Raw genomic sequence first — 19,460 nt, 5'->3', positions numbered from 1 at the left:
TTCATGTTCTTACATACACCAGCAGTATTTTCACGACTGTGTGTGTGTTACAGAACCATGTGTCCATGTGTACTGGAACCTCGTGACAACTCTCCAGAACTGAATGAAATGAGGAAGGTCAACAGAGATCTGCAGGTCTGTAGCCAATCAAGTTGTCAGTTCATTGATGGCTGATTAGCTGAGTGGCCTTTAGATTATCTTGACCTTCAGTAATAGAAGTGTTGTTTTCTATGTCAGATGGAGACTGAAATGCTGGTGTATGGGGGACGGTATGACGGAAGACAGGACTTTGCAGTGGTGCTACAACCTTTCTTCAAGAACTCTGTTGTTCCAATGCTCAATGTTAGTGCCCTTAAAATAGCTCATGTCTCATGAGATCACACACAAACAACAGAAATTGCATTTGAACTCACACTAAAACAGCTAAAACCTAGAATTTTAGTATAGGGCTAATGTTAACTAATATCTTTCTCTGCTTTAGGATGGCACACCAGACCTGGAATTCTTCTCTGTGGATTGTTTTCATTTCAGTGATCGTGGACATGCAGAGATGGCGATTGCTCTCTGGAACAACATGGTAAAAACAAATACATACACATAGACAATCTCTTAGCAGCTTTACTGTATTTAACAGCATTTGTCCTGTGTTTTGATTTTAGCTGGAGCCTGTGGGCAGTAAACAGAACTACAATAATTTCACATATGACCGCAGTAAGATCCAGTGTCCCACAGAAGTGAGTAAAAATCCTCTGTCAGAAAATTATGACAGCATGGTCTTTCAATTAATACTCTCTCTTTATATCTTCTCCAGGAGCATCCCTTCATCTTTACACGAAAAAACAGTGGCGTTGATGTCCCTACAACTGTCGCACCCAACACTGTTGCACCAGGGACCCCTCTCCCCGCAGATTGCCCCAACGATACTGTACCGGCCTGGGCAGCTGCTCTTCTGGCTGTTGGAGGCTTGATTCTTGGTTGTGGTGTAACCGGGGGGATCTTCTACTACAGAGATCGAAAGAACAAAAAGAAAAGATCCGAAAACACAGAAATGAAAGGAACTAATTTCTAATTATATAAGGTTTTTTAAAAACATATGTATAGCTAATTATATTATACAGACCAAACCCACCCCTAAGCTTTCATTTTTAGCATTTCTTTTGAATTGAAAGCATATATATTTTAGAAATGTATTTTATTTATGAATAGTTTTTCCAGTTGTGAACATTTTGGCCCTCACTCATAAATCCAGATATATATTGTTTGCTTTTTTTTTTTAAACCAGATGAAGTGTTTAGATGTCGATAAATGAGTGTATTGCTGTAAATTATTTGAATTCTAAACAATTTTATTACTTGTATAGACAATTGTACTTAATATTTTTATTGTAATAAAATAATTAAGTAAAAAATATTACGTTGTTTAATTGTTATTTAATTACAGGTGTAATTTGGTTAACAGTATTTTTCTAATTATTGTTGGTATATTATTAATCTATAGGATTTATAGATTATTTCCCAGTATTTGTTACAGAATAGTAGAACTGCAACTTATACACACTATCATTCTAATATTTTTTTTATATATATTTAACTAATATTTTTAATGTTTTTAAAGAATTTTCTTCTGCTCCCCAAGTCTGCATTTATTTGATTACATTTACAGCAAAAGCAGTAATATTGTGAAATATTTTTACTATTTAAGTAACTGCTTTCTATTTGAATATTTTTGAATATTAATTTAATTTAAATTACTCCAGTCTTCAGTGTCACATGATCCTTTAAAAAATTATTCTAATATACTGATTTGCTGTTTAAAAAAACATTATTATTATTATTATTATTATTATTATTATTATTATTATTATTATTATTATTATCAATATTTAAAACAGTTGAGTAATTTTTTCAGTATTCTTTGATGAATAGAAAGATCCAAAGATCAGCATTTATCTGAAATAAAAAGCTTTTGTAACATTATACATTATACCATTAAAACGCTTGGAGTATTTATTTACAGATTTAATTTTTTTTTTAAGAATTATAATATAATAATTATAGAAATGAATACTTTTATTTAGCAAGGATGCTTTAAATTAACCAAAACGGATGATAAAGACATTTATAATGTTACAAAAGATTTATTTTAGAAATTTTAGATTTTAGATTTATTTTAGTTATTCAGACATTTCTATTCGTCAAAGAATCCAGAAAATTATACTAATAATGTTTTTTTTTTTCAGGCAAATCAGAATATTAGAATGATTTCTGAAGGATCATGTGACTGAAGTAATGATGCTAAAAATTCAGCTTTGAAATCACAGGAATAAATTACATTTAAAAAATATTAAAATAGAAAATAGTTTTTTTAAATAGTAAAAGTATTTTTCTTGTACTTGGATCAAATAAATGCATGCTTAGTGAGCAGAAGAGACCTTTAAACATTAAAAAAAACTTAAAAGTGTATATGTAAATTTGTTAAAATAAGAAACATTTCGTCATTTTGTTACACAGGCATTGAAAACCGCTGACTCCTAAAAATGCAATAAAATGAATTATGTTCAATAAATTTTACTCACAGAACACACTGTAATCCATTTAATCAACCTCAATTAATCATTCCTGATTACATATAAAATATAAGTAAATAAATAAATAAAAGCCGAGTAAACCTACTCTGATTAAAAAAAAAAAAAAACTTCTGGAAGGGAAACCAAATACACAACTCGCCAAACGTTAAACAATAGACGATACCATTAACAATTAAGTTGCTTTCAACAGGTCAAAAGTTTGCCTTCAACGCGATTAAATATTCATGAAAAGGTCATTAATATTGACGTAACTGCTTGTAACCAAGTGAATGACGTCATTCTGACCGCCACCTAGCGGCCGTTGCTAGAAGCGCTGCATGCAGAACTCGGCACTGAAGATGGCGGAGGGGGAATTAAACGTTGACAGTCTCATTTCTCGGCTTCTTGAAGGTAAGCTGTTAGGGCGTGAAGTCATTTTAACGTTTATATAAACATACCCGGTACTTAGCTACTAATCGTAATCTGATTTTCCGCTGGTGAACGGAAAATTGTGCGCGTAAAGCGAGAGCTAAGCTTCGGGTCTCTGCGCCCTGTTTACAAACACGACTGTGGCCCCGGGGTTTGGACAGCCTTCATACCAACGATGGGAGTTTCAGATTAGAGCTAACCTTGCCTTTATTTAGAAAAGTAGGGACGAGTCGTAAGGTCCTGTGCAGTAATATACAGCAATTGGTAAAGAAATCGAGCAAATGAGAGAGAGGGCAGGACGATGCAGTGTCCGCTGCGTCGTTGACTTCAGGCGAATGTAACCGACGTAATTCTGGTTCTCCATTCGACTCTCCTCATACTGTTTTCACTATACGAGTTTACCGTGTGCTATTTCTAGCCTTACTCTTGATTAATGTTACAAGTGTGTTGTAAATCCACCAATTAGCGTTACACTGAATTTCTAGTAGTATTATACCGAATCTTACACATAATGGTAGACTGTATGTTTATAGCGTTACACTATAGTCTCTTAATAACGTCGTTTTTTCTCTCAATAACTGTATTTAGTTGGTATATTTGGACTGCAATGAGTACTACGCTTAATAATGAACCTATAAGTATTCTTTTCATAAGATTAGACTGGATTCTTTTAGTAATGTTGCACTAGGTTCCCTTTGTTTTCTTCTTAGTAACGTTATAGTTTTACATTGAGAATAAATAGTGTATTATCATTATGAAGAGGATTCAATTTAACCTTGCTTAGGGGGAATACAAAGTAATATCATAAAGGAAATATAGCACTAACACTAATAAAAGAATATGGAGAAAGAAAACTTTATGAAAACTATAGTTTTAATTATTCGGTGGGTACAGTATAATATTGCAATGAAACACAATGTTAGTTATATTACATTCCTCTTGTGACATTACTTTGTATTCTCTTTAGCAATGTTACACTGAAATTGCTTCATGATGATAATATACGTTAAATATTCTCTCCATAGCATTCCACTACATTCCGTTTGTAAAGTTGCACTGTATTTTCTCTTACTGTAAAGGAACTTTACTGCGTGACTTTGCTAAAGTTTAACTTCACTGTATTCTCAGTGTGAAGTGAATAATTAATGAATGGAATGCTAATTTTGTTCTCTATAACACTGTGTTGTCTTCCTAACCTTATACATTTCATTCAGAACATCACATTCTGCTTAATGTTATTAATCTTATAATATTTTATCATAATCTTCTGCAGTCTGGTGTTTGGCCACCCAGTGAAAAAACAAACTGTGCCCTTCCAAAATGTACTTAAAGTGCTCTATTTTAACACAATTTTGTAGTTATATTCTCAAAATATTCTTTAGTACTTATCTAAGATAACTTTTAGAGCATCTAAAATGGACTAAACTACAAGTGGTAAATACATTACTAAATACATCATTTAATAAAGAGATAGTATGTTAAAAACCCATTTTAGTTCACATTCATGGTGTCCCAAAATAGCACAGTTGAGTACACGTGATCTTAAGTTTATCTTAAGAAATGCTAAAGAATTAGTATATTAAGTACAAAAGTAGTGTGTGAAAATAAGTACATTATGGAAGTGCACTTTTTTTTCACCTGGGCGCTTGGCTCGGTAATGGTTCCTTTACTGTAGACTGGGTTGTTGGCTTTAATAAATGCCTTTTTATAAATGCTGAAACCCTTTACTTGCCTGAATATGAAATTTTAGAGAGTTTTGTGAGTAGAAAGGCAAATGTTTTTGTCTCAGGAGACTTTGGTTAGGATCTACACTTGCTTATTTGTGACTTCTGTTATTATACAAACTTCTGCTGTTCAGTTAGCTCTTCTAGGTTCTAGGTTCAAAAGTATCTAAAATTGTTACTACTGAAACATTTGGTTTCAGTAGTGACAAAAAGGAAACACATAGTCCTCATTTTTGGGGGAAATAAACTAAATTTTAGTACAGTTATGCAATTTTTTTGTATTTCAGTATGTTTTAGTAGTGTTTTAGTTTGCAAGTTAAAATTCTGTAATGTGATGTGGTCACTACCAAAGCATTACTGTCACTACCGAAAATGTGCAGTCACCGAAACATGGGATGTTTTGTCAAAAATAAAGTGTGCTGAATTACCACTAAGATGTTATGATATTTTTTGGTTCTAAGAATCCTTAACTTTGAAATCAGTATGATCAACTTTTTGCCTTTTACAAAGAAAAATTGGATTCAAAATACAGCATATCTCATAAATTACACTTGAAATATTGTTAAAAATGTAATTATTGTCGGCGCCGATAGCCTTGTGGTTAGTGCGCCGACATATAGCGCAACTGTGCTCACGGCGACCCGAGTTCGATTCCCAGCCTCGAGGTCCTTTGCCAATCCTACTCCCTTCTCTCTGCCCACTGATTTCCTGTCATCTCTGTACTGTCCTGTCCATTAAAGGCATAAAAACCCCAAAAATATAACTTAAAAAATTTTTTTTATTATTAATTTACCTCTGAAAAAAAATAAAATTAAAATAGCAAAAATATATATTTACAATGTAGATGTAAGCAAAATCTTAACAGGTCAATATAACCCTTCTAATTAAAATATCATTACTGTGTTTCGGTAGTGACAATTTGGGGAGAGGACAAATATTCCAAAACATTATGGAAGTGCACTTTTTTTTTTTTACCTAGGCACTTGGCTCTTTAATGAATCCTGTACTGTAGACTTGGTTGTTGGCTTTAATATATGTCTTTTATAAATACTGAAACTATTTACTAGCCTGAATATGACATTTTAAAGAGATTTGTTGAAATTGAAATGTTTCTATCTCAGCTACCCTTGTTTTTTTTGTGTAGTTACTTCTGTTACTACACAAACTTCTGCTGCTCAGTTACTTTTGATAAAGGCAAGCGGCGTGGATTATCGCACCACTCTGATAACCAATATGGCCTTGTGCCCGTCCATCTGTCCCAACACCCTCCCGCTGACCCTCACTCAGCATTCCCATCTGTGATTCTCTGTGACCCTAACGTCCCGCTTTTCGCTTCTTCACACTTCAATTCTCATGGTCTCACAAACACATCTCTGTATGTTTCTCTCATGTTCCATCTGTGTGTCTCGATCACACTCCTCTATCTGTGAAGATCAAGCGGCCTGCTGTCCCACGGTGGTCGTCTAATGGCTGCCCGTCAGGACTTGGATAATCTTGTGGATTGATGTAAAATACTTCAGTGGGATCAGTTTAGCCTGTCTGTGTCATTTAGTTTTTATGTATTGTTATGTAATGTGACCCTAACATGATGACCAAGGAATCAGAGCGATGAATTGTAGTTGATTGCCACTTTGAGCAAGTTGTTTCTGGCAAGCTCATAATCTAGCTCAGACTGGTTTGGACTGCAACTTTTCAAACACACACACACACACACACACACACACACATACACACAATCAGATTTTCCTTATGTTTAGTCATGCTGCAATAACAGGCACATTTCATCAGCTCATAGACTTATATACACAGAGACACACACTTCAATCTGTACAAATGGCACCATGTTTGCAATCTCATAAAGTGTTCTGCACTTTACTCACACACACAGTAGTTGGGGTTACAGCATTCTTTTCAAAGAGTCTCCAACAGTTCTGGTTTGTGTGGGATATTGTGAGGGTGGACGGCCTGCAGACTAAAATGCTTAGTGCTATTATATAACCATAATCATGACTGTAAGAAAAGAGCACACCTTTTTCTTCTCAGTGACATATATACTGTCTCTCAGCTATTCTGCTTTTTCCTCCCGGTGCAAAACACTTTTCTAATCTGTCATTCTCCCCGTCTTGGAGTGAATTATGGCTACAGGTTCTCGCTTGTTGTAGTTTCTCTCCATCAAGGGAAGTTCTTGGACAAACTGCTCTGCAAAATGGTTGTTTAACAGTCTCGACTATGCTTGTCTAGGCGGGAACATTCCTGCAGAATTCCAGACACTCTCAAGAGTCCCACTCACATAAACAGAGTTCACTGACATCGCAAGACGCATTAGAACAGGGGTGCCCACACTTTTTCGGCTTGTGAGCTACTTATAAAATGACGAAGTCAAAATGATCTACCTACTATAAAAGAACATATATTTATTTATGAATATATTGAGAATTCTTTATATGTTGGTGTAGCTTGCTTAACTACATGAACCCATATTGCACAATACAACTACATTAAGTAATTTTGTAATTACTTTACTCTGATGACTTGCACTGAATGGAATCAGCCACTTGGCGCCGCTGTATGCACGTTCATGCGCGGTGATTCGTGTCATAAAAGGACAGATGTCAGACTGGCTGCCTTGTACGTCAATCAAGTGACAAAATTAATAGTGAGGACGGATGATTGGCTGACTACATTGGCTGATCGTCTACTTTATTTGACGTCTAATTAATGCCGTGCGATCTACCCACACCACCTTTGCGATCGACCGGTAGATCGCGATCGACGTATTGGGCACCCCTGCATTAGAATATTTATCTATTATAATATGTACATTGTCGTTCAAATGTTTGGGGTTGGTAAGATTTTTAACAATTTTGAAAGAAGTCTTATCCACATCAAGGCTGTTTATTTAAATCAGAAGTATTATTATTGAAAACTTACAATTTAAAATAACTGTATGTATTTAAAAATTTAAGTTATTCCTGTGACGACAAAGCTGAATTTTCAGTAGCTATCCCTCAAGCCATTTTAATATGCTGTTTAATGTTCAAGAAATATTAGTTGTTAATATTAGTGTTGAAAAACGTTTTTTTTTTTTTTGTGATAAATGTTTATTTCAGGATAGGCTACTTTGATTAATAGAAAATAAAAAATAACGGCATTTATATGAAAAATATGTTTCTAACAATGTAAAATTATTTAATGTAATTTTTGTTACCAATTTAATGCATCCTTGCTGAACAAAATTATACATTTCTTAATGACCCTAACTTTTGAATGGGGTTTTTTAATATTAAAAAAATTTCAAATAAGTATCAGCTTTTTTGTTTTTGTCACATTAGACCCTGATTGGATAAAAGTGTCAGGTGTCATTGTCAGCTTGACATCTCGCACAGCAAGACTTTTGACTATTGACAAAGTCCACTTTGCAGCCTGTATTGGCCCACTTAGACAGGAAGAGACCTGTCTGATAAACATGTGAACTAACTTACAATGTTTTTAAGTGATTATAGTGATTATCTGAAATGATTATTATGATAAGAGACCAGTGTAAAAAATAAGTTCAAATAATAAGAAAGGATTAATTCCTGGTTAATTCATTAATTCAGCAAAAAAAAAAAAAAAAAAAAAAAAAAACTAAATATATGGGCCATTCTATAGAATTTGTGCAAACTGCTGTCCCACAACCCCAAAACTAATTAAAAAGCATTTAAGTATTCAAATCTTAGATGTTTACTAAGATCATTCTATTATATATTTAAACCCACAATCATATTTATAATATTAGTAAGCTTAATGTATTTAAAATTATAGGTTATCGTAATTTCAATTGGGAGATGGCTGTCCTGAACCCTAACCCCTAAATTTTAACTTATGAGATATTGAAATATTTTTTGCATTTTTTTTCATTGTTGTTTTTAAAAGTACATTTTCAATGTAAATTAGAAAACTTTATATAAAAAATGTGTCACGCATTTTTCATGTCACTACCGAAACAGTGTATGTTTTAGTCCATTGGCTGAGACTGATTTTAACTACACCCCTACATTCATAATCAGGAAATATTCCTGTGTTCCCCTCTCGCATAGCTACAAGATGTAAGTAGATAGGTCCCGTCTTTTTGAGGTAAATGTGTTCAGAAATCTGTGTGTGACTTTAAGGAATGTCACTACCAAACACCATTTTTCAGCAATTAACAAAACTTTTTTGGGGGAGTTGTTCCATAACATTTAGTTTTTATATGTATACCACTGTTCAGAACTGTGCTAGCTAACCATGTGCTGATTAGCATCTTTGAGCTAGGTTCAAAAGTATCTAAAATTGTCACTACCGAAACATTTGGTGGCATTTCGATAGTATTCCATAAAATTTTTAAAAGGAAACACATAGTCCTCATATTTGGAGGAAATAAACTTTTTTTTTTTTGTATTTTAGTATGTTTTAGTAGTGTTTTAGTTTGCAAGTTAAAATACTGTAATGTGATGTGGTCCCTACCAAAACAATACTGTCACTATCGAAAATGTGCTGTCACTTCCAAAACATGGAATGTTTTGTCAAAAGTAAAGTGTACTGAATTATCACCTAAGATGTTAGATATTTTTTGCTTCATTGTATATTCAAACTAATGAATCCTTCACTCTGAAGTTGATCAACTTTTTGCCTATTACAAAAAGATTGGATCCAAAATACAACAAATCTCATAAATTACACATGGAATATTGTTAAAAATGTAATTGTTATTGATTTACCTCTGAAATTTTTTTAATAAAATAGCAAAAAATATATATTTACAGTGTAGAAGTAAGCAAAATCTTAATAGGTAAGTATAACCCTTCTAATTAAATTATTATTACTGTGTTTCGGTAGTGACAAATTGGGGAGAGGACAAATATTCCAAAACTTTCTAAAATTGACTGCAGAATTATTGTGGATATTATACAATTTAATACATACAATTATTTTTTTTTTTTTAAGACGTTTCCAACTTTGGACCAATTCTGTAGAATGGCCCATATAGTTCTTCCCATAGATATATCTGGTCCACTGAACATAACTCTAAATGTCCTTCACAGATTTCATATCACAGTCCACCTTTTTATCAAATCCAGTGGCTAGTTCTTTCTAGAAGTATTCATGCAGCTCCGTATAAACATGCCTTTGTTTCCAGGCATTAAAAATCTGATCAATCAGATCAGAGCCAGTTTGCCAGATTGTGAAAGTCTATTTTTGTGTGCAATATGCTTCACTGAATGACTGTACAATATGTGGGCCAATATGGGCATTGAGTGATTAGAAAATCCCACATTTGACCCAGTTATTGAGGCTGCAGTAACATTGTCACACTTAGAAAATGATGTTAACCAGATGTTAACTAACGTTGATATCTACTGTTCCAGTGCGAGGATGTCGTCCAGGGAAGATCGTTCAGATGACGGAAGCAGAAGTTCGAGGACTCTGCATTAAATCTCGAGAGATCTTCCTCAGCCAGCCCATCCTGCTGGAGTTGGAGGCTCCACTTAAAATTTGTGGTAGGTTAGATACTCCCCTTCTCCAGAGCGGAGAACATCTCCACTGTTTTAATTACATTCCTTCCCCTCCATCTCTCAAGGTTTTGGAAATCAGTGTGTAAGTAGAGCAGGTTATAAATATAAAATGTAATGAGGATAGGTTTGAGGTCATTTCTCTTCTCTCTGTGGCACACCTGAGACCCCTGTGTGTGTGTATGCCAGAGTCATTAACCTGAATTTTGGGTGTTGAGATCTTTAGGCCACTTTTCTTTTCTGAATCCTAATCTTATTGCTTTATTGATTTATTATGTCAATTATATAACTCTCTCTGTCTGTAGGTGACATCCATGGGCAGTATACAGATCTGTTGAGGTTGTTTGAATATGGCGGTTTTCCACCGGAGGCGAACTATCTCTTTCTGGGTGATTATGTGGACCGAGGGAAACAGTCTTTGGAGACCATCTGCCTCCTACTGGCCTATAAGATCAAATATCCCGAGAATTTCTTTCTCCTGAGAGGAAACCATGAGTGCGCCTCGATCAACCGTATCTATGGCTTCTATGATGAGTGTGAGCATCTGAGCATCTGCATATATATAAATACACCAAACGTTAACACACACCCACACCAAACCATCTGAAATCATATTGATTTCTCACCCACTGAACAAACTTTTAGGTCATGGATCATAGTTTATTGTTATGAGTATATGCATTTGTCTGTCACAGGCAAGCGCAGGTTCAACATAAAACTCTGGAAGACATTCACAGACTGCTTCAACTGCCTCCCGATTGCTGCCATCATAGATGAGAAGATTTTCTGTTGCCATGGAGGTGAGAACGGGTGAAGGGAAGATGGATTGTTTTATAGAAGTGACTCTTGGCCTGATGAAATAGGTCAACTGAGTCTAAAAATATTAATGCATGCTCTTTGTAAGACTTTCTCTGTCTGACTTGATTTCATGTCCATCTTCTAGGTCTCTCTCCTGATCTGCAGTCAATGGAACAGATTCGTCGGATTATGCGGCCAACTGACGTCCCAGATACAGGTGTGTATGTGTAAGTGCATGTGTGACAAAAACAAATACTTACTTTAGGCCGATAAATCACTAATGTCTCCATTGTAAAATCTGACAACCTTTGACAATGGATACTCCACATTTTCTTTATTTTTTATTTTCTTTATTCATTATTTTATTATTATTTATGTTCTATTATAGTTTACCTTTACATTTATGGATTTGTCACACAATTTTATCTAAAAAAAACTTTAATACACATTTGATCAGTTCTTGCTCTCCCTGTGAATTGCAGAAGGTTCAAATGCTCACTGATGCTCCAAAAGGAAACAAAATGCATTAAGAGTTGTGGTATGGAGCTTATAATATGACAAAACTATTTGAATTTTAATAAAAATTTTAATTATTGACAAGTGTCATTTAACAAAACTGAATATTATGTGGCATTTAACATTGTTCTGAATTAGATTTTTTTTTTTTTTACTTGAATATTAAACATTTGAAATTTAAGACAATTGATTTTTTTATTGTCAGTTTTTTTTAATAGACTTGTATTTTCAAATAGCAGATTTTTTGTTTTGAATTCTTATACTGCAAATATTAAAAATACAGCTTCAAGTTTTCAATTCAATTTCAAATAGTTTTGTCATATTATAAGCTCCATAACGGGGTATGAAAATGTTTTGAATTTGAAGATCAGGGTAAATTTAACTTATTTTTTCTTCTGGGAAACATGTAAGTATCTTCTGTAGCTTCTAAAGGGCAGTAGTACTAAATGAAGAAAATATGATATTACAGCAAAATAAGAAAAATGTACACATCTTCATTCTGTTCAAAAGTTTACACCCCTGGCTCTTAATGCATCATGTTTCCTTCTGAAGCATCAGTGAGTGTTTGAATAATTGAAAAGTTGTAATAGCTGTGTATGAGTCCCTCAGTTTTCCTCAAAATCATGCAGTCATTGTTGGAAAGGGTTCAATTTCACAAAAATGCTCAAACACCAAAGAATTTGTGTGACCTGAAGGATTTTTCTGAAGAACAGAGGGCAGTTTAACTGTTCAGGACAAACAAGGGACTCATTAACAACTATCATAAAAAAAAAAAAAACACAGCTGTGGATATTAAGAATCAAGTGTATGTAAACTTTTGAATGGGGTAATTTTTATAAATGTAATTATTATGTAAACATCTTTTATGTGAAATATATTCAGGTCAGTACTAAAAAACAAAACAAAAAAACATGCATTTTGATAAAATAATTAACATTTTGCAGATTCTGTGAGGTGTATGAAAACTTTTGACTTCAACTGTACATATTCTGTCTCTTGGTTTTGCAGGGTTGCTGTGTGATTTGCTGTGGTCGGACCCAGATAAGGACGTTCAGGGATGGGGGGAGAATGATCGTGGAGTTTCATTCACTTTCGGTGCTGACGTAGTCAGCAAATTCCTCAACCGCCATGATCTGGACCTAATCTGTAGGGCACATCAGGTACCAATTCATTTTACCCAGTCAGAATCCACTATCCATGTTGCAGTTAAGGCTTCTGAATGTAGATTGTGTTTTAGTTTGTGCAGTGAGTGTGTCATGTTTCGCAGGTGGTTGAAGATGGATATGAGTTCTTTGCAAAGCGGCAGTTGGTCACTCTGTTCTCAGCGCCAAATTACTGCGGGGAGTTTGACAATGCCGGTGGAATGATGAGTGTGGATGAGTCACTCATGTGCTCTTTTCAGGTGTGTTCTCATCCACACACACACACACACGCACACACACGCACACACACACACACAGACACCCATTGTACCAGTGTTCATTTTGACAGGCATTTTTAATTTTAGTTTTAGTCTTAGTCTTTATCTTGAGATGACAATGCGTAATAGTCTTAATCACATTTTAGTCTTTCAAGTCTTTCATGGTTTGAGTTGACGAAAAGTCATTGCATTTTTGTCAACTTCAAGTCATTACTTTTATTCAAACTGCACTTACCAACATTTATTTTGGTAGCTATTTTATAGTCTTCAAACTAAAATAGTCATCAATTCTTCTCTCTTTAGACCAAATCAGTTAAGCTTATGATAAATTTGGATCATGGATTGGAATAAATGATGACAATTTTCATTTTTGGGTAGTGATACAAATTAAACTAATTTTTCAGATACAGTAGGTTTACTTAACACGTACACATTTATTTACCATCTTTTGTTGGTTAACATTAATGAAACAGATAGGTGTTTGTTTAGGATTGCTGTCCCTTATAGGTTTAGTTCACTTCCAGAACAAAAATTTACTCACCCCCTTCAGGGCTCTACAGTGCGCCCATTTCACTCACATTTGCCATTGAAACCTACTGCATGCGACTATGAAAAATATTTAGGAGCACCATGTGCGACTGACCCGATCAGCATATTTGTGTTTGCGCTCAGGGGAGCTTCAAAGGTTTCTACGTGTTTTTGCAATGTCAAACATATTAAAAGGTAAAAACAAAATTCCCCTGTAAATCACTTTAAGGATTCAAACATCACCTCGTAATGGGAAGGCTGATTTTTTTTTATCAGATTTTCTGATTATTTGATTATACAAGTGCTCCTAACAACAACTCTTTGCCCTTGTCATCTAAGATCTTCATGTCTTTCTTTCTTCAGTCGATTAAAATTGTTTCTTAAGGAAAACATTTCAGGATTTCCCTCCATATTATGGACTTCAATGGTGCCCCCGAGTTTGAACTTCCAAAATGTAGTTTAAATTCAGTTTCAGAGGGCTCTAAACAGCTTTATCCCAGCCAAGAAGGGTCTTATCTAGCAAAAAGATCGTCATTTTCAAAACAAACTTACAATTTATATATTTTTTAACCTCAACTGTCATGTCGATGTCTGCGTGAACTCCGGTTCAAGACAGTTAGGGTATGTTGAAAAATTCCCATCTCATTTTCTTCCAAATCGTCATAAATTGCTGCAGAAGTACCGACTCTGTGTTTACAAAGTGAACATGCAAAGAAGATCAAAACCCCTTTACCAAAAAATGTTGATTTGGAAGTTGAAGAAGAAAACAAGATGGGAGTTTTTCGACATAGCCAAACTGTATTGACCTGCATAACACAGACTACACATGCGCATCGCAAATATAAGACAATCATTTGAGGTTAAAATAATATATAAATTGTCAATTTGTATTGAAAATGACCAACTGTTTCGCTAGATAAGACCTCTTTTCTCGGCTGGGATCGTTTAGAGCTATTTGAAGCTGCATTTCAACTGCATTTTGGAAGATCAACCTCAGGGGCACCATAGAAGTCCACTACATGGAGAGAAATCCTGAAATGCTTTCCTCAAGAAACATAATTTCTTTATGACTGAAGAATAAGAAAGAGATGAAAATCTTGGGTGACAAAGAGGTAAGTCAATTATTTGTATATTTTTGTTCTGGAAGTGAACTAATTCTTTAATACTATAATGTATGCATATAATACTGACACACATTTAGATTTCACCCACCTGTTTACTTTCACTTAAGCCATAAATGACTGTATTTATGTGAGATACTCAACACAATGTTTTTGAGCACTAAGAACTGATTGCGCACTGTATAAATAAAGTGGAGCGTGCACGAAAGAGAGAGCACTTCCATCAGCGTGATTCCGTCACTAACTTTTAAGTTAATCGACAAGGAATTGTCGAGATGTCTGGTCACCATATGTTTCAGATCACGAGTTTGCCTTTTGGAAGCCTATCTGTCCACTGCGGCTGTCATACTGAGACTAGATATGCAAGCGCCCCTTATGATCCAATGACAAGACAGTTAACTTAGGCTATAAGATGTATTTTGAATGTCCGGTAGTCCTCAAATAACATTCTAACGAAGTAACGAAGACGCTGCATAAATTTCGTCATAGTTTTTATCATCATATATTAGTTTTAGCTTGTTTAAGCTTGACGAAATTAAGACACTGTACTTTCACAATGCATTCACACACCTTTTTTTCTCTCTCAGATCCTGAAGCCATCAGAAAAGAAGGCAAAGTATCAGTACAGCGGGGTTAACTCAGGGCGACCTGTGACCCCGCCCCGTACGGCCCAAGCCCCCAAGAAGAGGTGAGCGGCTCACCACCCAGAACCACACTCTCTATCCCCCCACCTTCAGCAAACTACCCCTATCTGGGGCAGCTTCACCTTCCCAATTCCCCTCTGAAGTCTCTCTATTCGCCCTGCCAAACCTTTCTCTTTTCTTAAAATTTGTGTACAGAAATTTTGCTGTGACCAGTCGAATTCTCTTTTCTTTTGCTCTGCTTGTTTGTTTATTGGTATTTTATTAACATAAATAATAATAATAATAATAATAACAGCGCTCTGGGAAGCAACTCTTGAGCTGCTCTACAAAGAACCCAGCGCAAAACACACTCATTCTCTTAGTGTCCTGATATATAAGCATTTTATTAAACTTTACTTCAGTACTCTTTGATTATTGAACATTAATGTTGATTCATAAAGAAAGAGTGACGACTGTAAGTATTTGAAGGTTGTTGTGTATTTCGCTACACTCTGAAGTTTCAAGACCAGAGGCTTTCGCGCACACGCAAACACACACACACACACACACACACACACACACACACACACACACACACACTTAACTCTGTCAGGGTGCTCGATCACAGGTCAGAAGACACTTTACATGAACATTGTGGATAAACTAGGTCAGTGTGGACAAAGCTAGAAAAGGGATTTTAACTCTGATACCGTGACACAAACACACATGCACACACATTTGCACAGCTGCATTTACAAACAGCATTGCATGTTCTGTTTTCTTAATACATCTGGGATTTACAGCGAAACTCTATAGATCTCTGTTTAACGTGCTGTTTTTATGTCTTACGATAGTAATAATTCAGGAGAAAAGTGTCACGGCATAACACTTCTTTGCATGACCCATGTACGCGTCAGTAATAACCTGTCTGAAACGACGTAATCCACCAGCCATTTTTTCATTGGATAACAAGACACAAATAATATTGGTTGAGTATTAAAGAATTGCACATGTTTGAAGTTCCCCAACATTATTTAGAAGGTTAACACTGATTCTATTGGATATTGTTTAACAAGGTATTACCTAAAAGAGTAGCACATGTGACTAAACAATGCCTTTCTGCGAGGGATGCGTTTCCTCGCATTGATATTCACCTGTCATAATTATTTTTCAATGTTTTATTTTTGTGTGTTGCTGTTTACTTCTTCTCCTTAATTTATTTCCAAATGTTGGGAAAGCTATCAAAGTGTTCTAAAAGCAGTTCATGAGTTTTGTATAAGTGGGCTTCAAACTTAATAAATGGAAGAAAACTCTCTTTGCCTCCTCTGTGTTTGTGTCCCTTAGCAACCATATAAATGCCAGGCTAATTAAAGTGGCGCAGACCATAGTTCTGGATGCTATTCAGCAGAATTTTTCCAAGTGTTTCATTAAAATAAGCGGCTCTGCAACTCGCCAATGCTGGAAAATGTGGACGAGGACAGTCTGTTGTCATGGCTACTCCGGCCATGCAGGGTCAGGCTCTATTTCAGTGCAGCCAACAGCAGACAATGAGGTAAAATTGTGTTCGGTTAATAGAAGTACCATCTGAAATTTCACATGATTGATTTGTTTAATGACCTGAATAAATGTCTTAAATCGATTGAATCATAATTCTGCATCTGCTGCTGTTTTTGTACATGCTGTACTGAAATAAAGTATCACTATCACGATATGAGTCATTTTGTTTCACGGTAATAATATAGTTTTTTAGCGTTAAATAAGGTCTTTATCATACCACATTTTTTGATATTATAGAAATTTCAGAATTCTAGTTACCAGTGTCAATATCACAAAAAAATACTAGCCTTAATAAAAAAAAGTTGAGTGAATTTTGGCCCACTCATCTTGGCAGAATTGTTGTAATTCAGCTACATTGGAGAGTTTTCGAGCATGATCCGCCTTTGTATGGTCATGCCACAGCTTCTCAATAGGATTTTTGAATAGGCCACTCCAGAGTCTTCATTTTGTTTTTCTTCAGCTATTCAGAGGTGGATTTGCTGGTGTGTTTTGGATCATTGTCCTGCTGCAGAACGCAAGTTCGCTTCAGCTTGAGGTCACGATCATGTCTTATTTCCCCGAAAGTCTTGGGGATCATCAAGATGTGTTCTGGCAAAACTGAGACGAGCCTTTATGTTCTTTTTGCTCAGCAGCGGTTTTTGTCTTGGCCATTTTTGCACTTTTTCACACAGGGCCATTTGGGTTTGTATTTTGTTTGCCCTTCATAAAAAAAAAAAAAAAACTTCATTTAAAAACTGCATGTTGTGTTTACTTGTGTTATCTTTGATTAATATTTAAATTAGTTTGATGATCTAAAACATTAAAGCAAAATATGCAAAAAAAAAAAAAAATCAGTAAGGGGTTCAACACTTTTTGACACCACTGTGTTTGTATTATATATACAAAGGAGGTGAAGTGAGGCCAAGTATGGTGACAAGTATGGCTCTGCATTTAACCCATCCAAGTGCGCACACACACAGTAGTGAACACACACACACACACCGTGAACACACACCCGGAGCAGTGGGCAGCCATTGCTGTGGCGCCGGGGGAGCTGTGCCTTGCTCAAGGGATTCACCTCAGTGGTGGTATTGAGGGTGGAGAGAGTGCTGTAGACCTGAGACTCGAACCTGCAACCTTTGGGTTACAAGTCCGACTCTCTAACCATTAGGCCACGGCTGCCCCAAGACAGACACGTTCAACATTTTTCATATTATCAAAGTTTATTCGCTATAATTTAGAAAATGGTAATAGAATATGACAAGAACTCAGAGTTAAACTGTATCATTACAAATAAATCTTGATAATGTCAGACAACTGTTAGTATGATGCTATTTAAGCAACTATTAATACTTTGTTGACCAATTACCAAAAAAAAAAAAAAGAAAAAAGGTTGCATTAGCAATTAAAGAAAACACTCTTAAGCAAAACAGGGTCAGGTCATGGTCAAAGTGTCTGAATAATTCCCAAATTTGTATTTATTTTACTAGTGTGAAGAAATTTCAGGTATACTATGTCACACAGTTCACTTTATTTTGCTATTCTCACTTACATAAATGAACTATAGTGTCCACTAGGAAAGAAATATAAAAAAATATATCTGGTGTCTAAATAATTTTTGGTTTGACTGTACAAGTTTGTGTATTCAATCAAGGCCTATCCACCTTATTTCTCCCATAAGAACAGGCACAGCCATTTGTAAACTTAATGTGTCTGGCTGCTTGATACTGCCAATCTGTGTGTTTTACCATTTTATTCTAATGTATTATCTGAATTATGAACACACTGTCTACTATATTTTCAAATATAAACACATACTGAAGTCTTTGGATGCTTTGGATGCTTCATCTGAATCATGAGTTTAAAATGTTTCAATCAAGACAGCAACCATAATCATTAACAATAATCATTCAGTTTGAGTTTATTGCATTTCATTGAATATCATTAAATGTATTTTAAACTTTTTGGTAATTTATTTTCCTCATTACTTTGAATATGTAATTTATTTCAGTCTACTCATAAATATGGTTTATAGCAGGTGTTAACAGTGATTAATCACCATTACTAATGAAGGCCGGGGTCGGGTGGGTTTTGCTATAAAGTATAAACCATTAAAGCGTATTTGGTTTGAGGGAATTACCACCCTGTCCTTCAGTTGTCAATCACCGTGTCACACCACCCACCACCACACACAACACACTACACCACACCGGTCATTTACGACTCTACTGTGCCCCCTGCAGTCTATGGTGCAAACTCGTGCCGGAAGGTCAGCAGGTAAAGTATGTTACCACGGAGTTACAGAGAAACATGTCAGTAATACCGCGAGGAGAACGGGAACATCATCCGCTGAACTTCAGCTTTGAACTACCAAGACGAGTCATTTAGAAAGCTTCTTTCCAGGTCGCTTGAAAGGCTCTTTATGACGTCATATAAAGTTGCCCCGGAAGGTCGATTTATTTATTTTTAAATAAATACGTAAAGTCTCTAATTTGAAGGACTCGCCTCACTGTTGACAAATAAGGCCATATACACCAACATATATAAATACCAAGAACACTTGCACATGGTGTGATAGGGGATCATATTTAGCTGTGTATGGTGGGTTCTCAGTTTATTAAAGTAATATTTTTTTGTTTTACGATAAACATTTGTACCACATGTTTTG

At 35.2% G+C, this 19,460-nt stretch overlaps 2 protein-coding genes across 2 annotated transcripts in view; both read left to right on the top strand.

The window, feature by feature from the left end:
• plb1 (phospholipase B1) overlaps positions 1 to 1,410 on the top strand; it is a 38,214-nt gene extending 36,804 nt beyond the window's left edge. Inside the window, exons 80-84 of the mRNA XM_073826576.1 lie at positions 54 to 135; positions 238 to 342; positions 482 to 577; positions 660 to 734; positions 812 to 1,410. Coding sequence (XP_073682677.1) covers positions 54 to 135; positions 238 to 342; positions 482 to 577; positions 660 to 734; positions 812 to 1,069 — 616 coding nt within the window. The 3' untranslated portion in view covers positions 1,070 to 1,410. The remainder of the gene's footprint in view (positions 1 to 53; positions 136 to 237; positions 343 to 481; positions 578 to 659; positions 735 to 811) is intronic.
• A 1,462-nt stretch (positions 1,411 to 2,872) lies between these two features.
• On the top strand, positions 2,873 to 16,569 carry ppp1cb (protein phosphatase 1, catalytic subunit, beta isozyme). The gene is made up of 8 exons (XM_073826745.1): positions 2,873 to 2,977; positions 10,107 to 10,238; positions 10,556 to 10,786; positions 10,946 to 11,050; positions 11,194 to 11,265; positions 12,573 to 12,724; positions 12,832 to 12,966; positions 15,221 to 16,569. The coding sequence occupies exons 1-8, from the start codon at positions 2,905 to 2,907 to the stop codon at positions 15,323 to 15,325; spliced, it is 1,005 nt and encodes a 334-aa protein (XP_073682846.1). The 5' UTR covers positions 2,873 to 2,904; the 3' UTR covers positions 15,326 to 16,569.
• Positions 16,570 to 19,460: the final 2,891 nt, after the last annotated feature.

Source organism: Garra rufa, chromosome 21 (assembly GCF_049309525.1).
Source record: "Garra rufa chromosome 21, GarRuf1.0, whole genome shotgun sequence".
NCBI lineage: Eukaryota > Metazoa > Chordata > Actinopteri > Cypriniformes > Cyprinidae > Garra > Garra rufa.
This window is presented reverse-complemented; position numbering and strand designations above follow the sequence as displayed.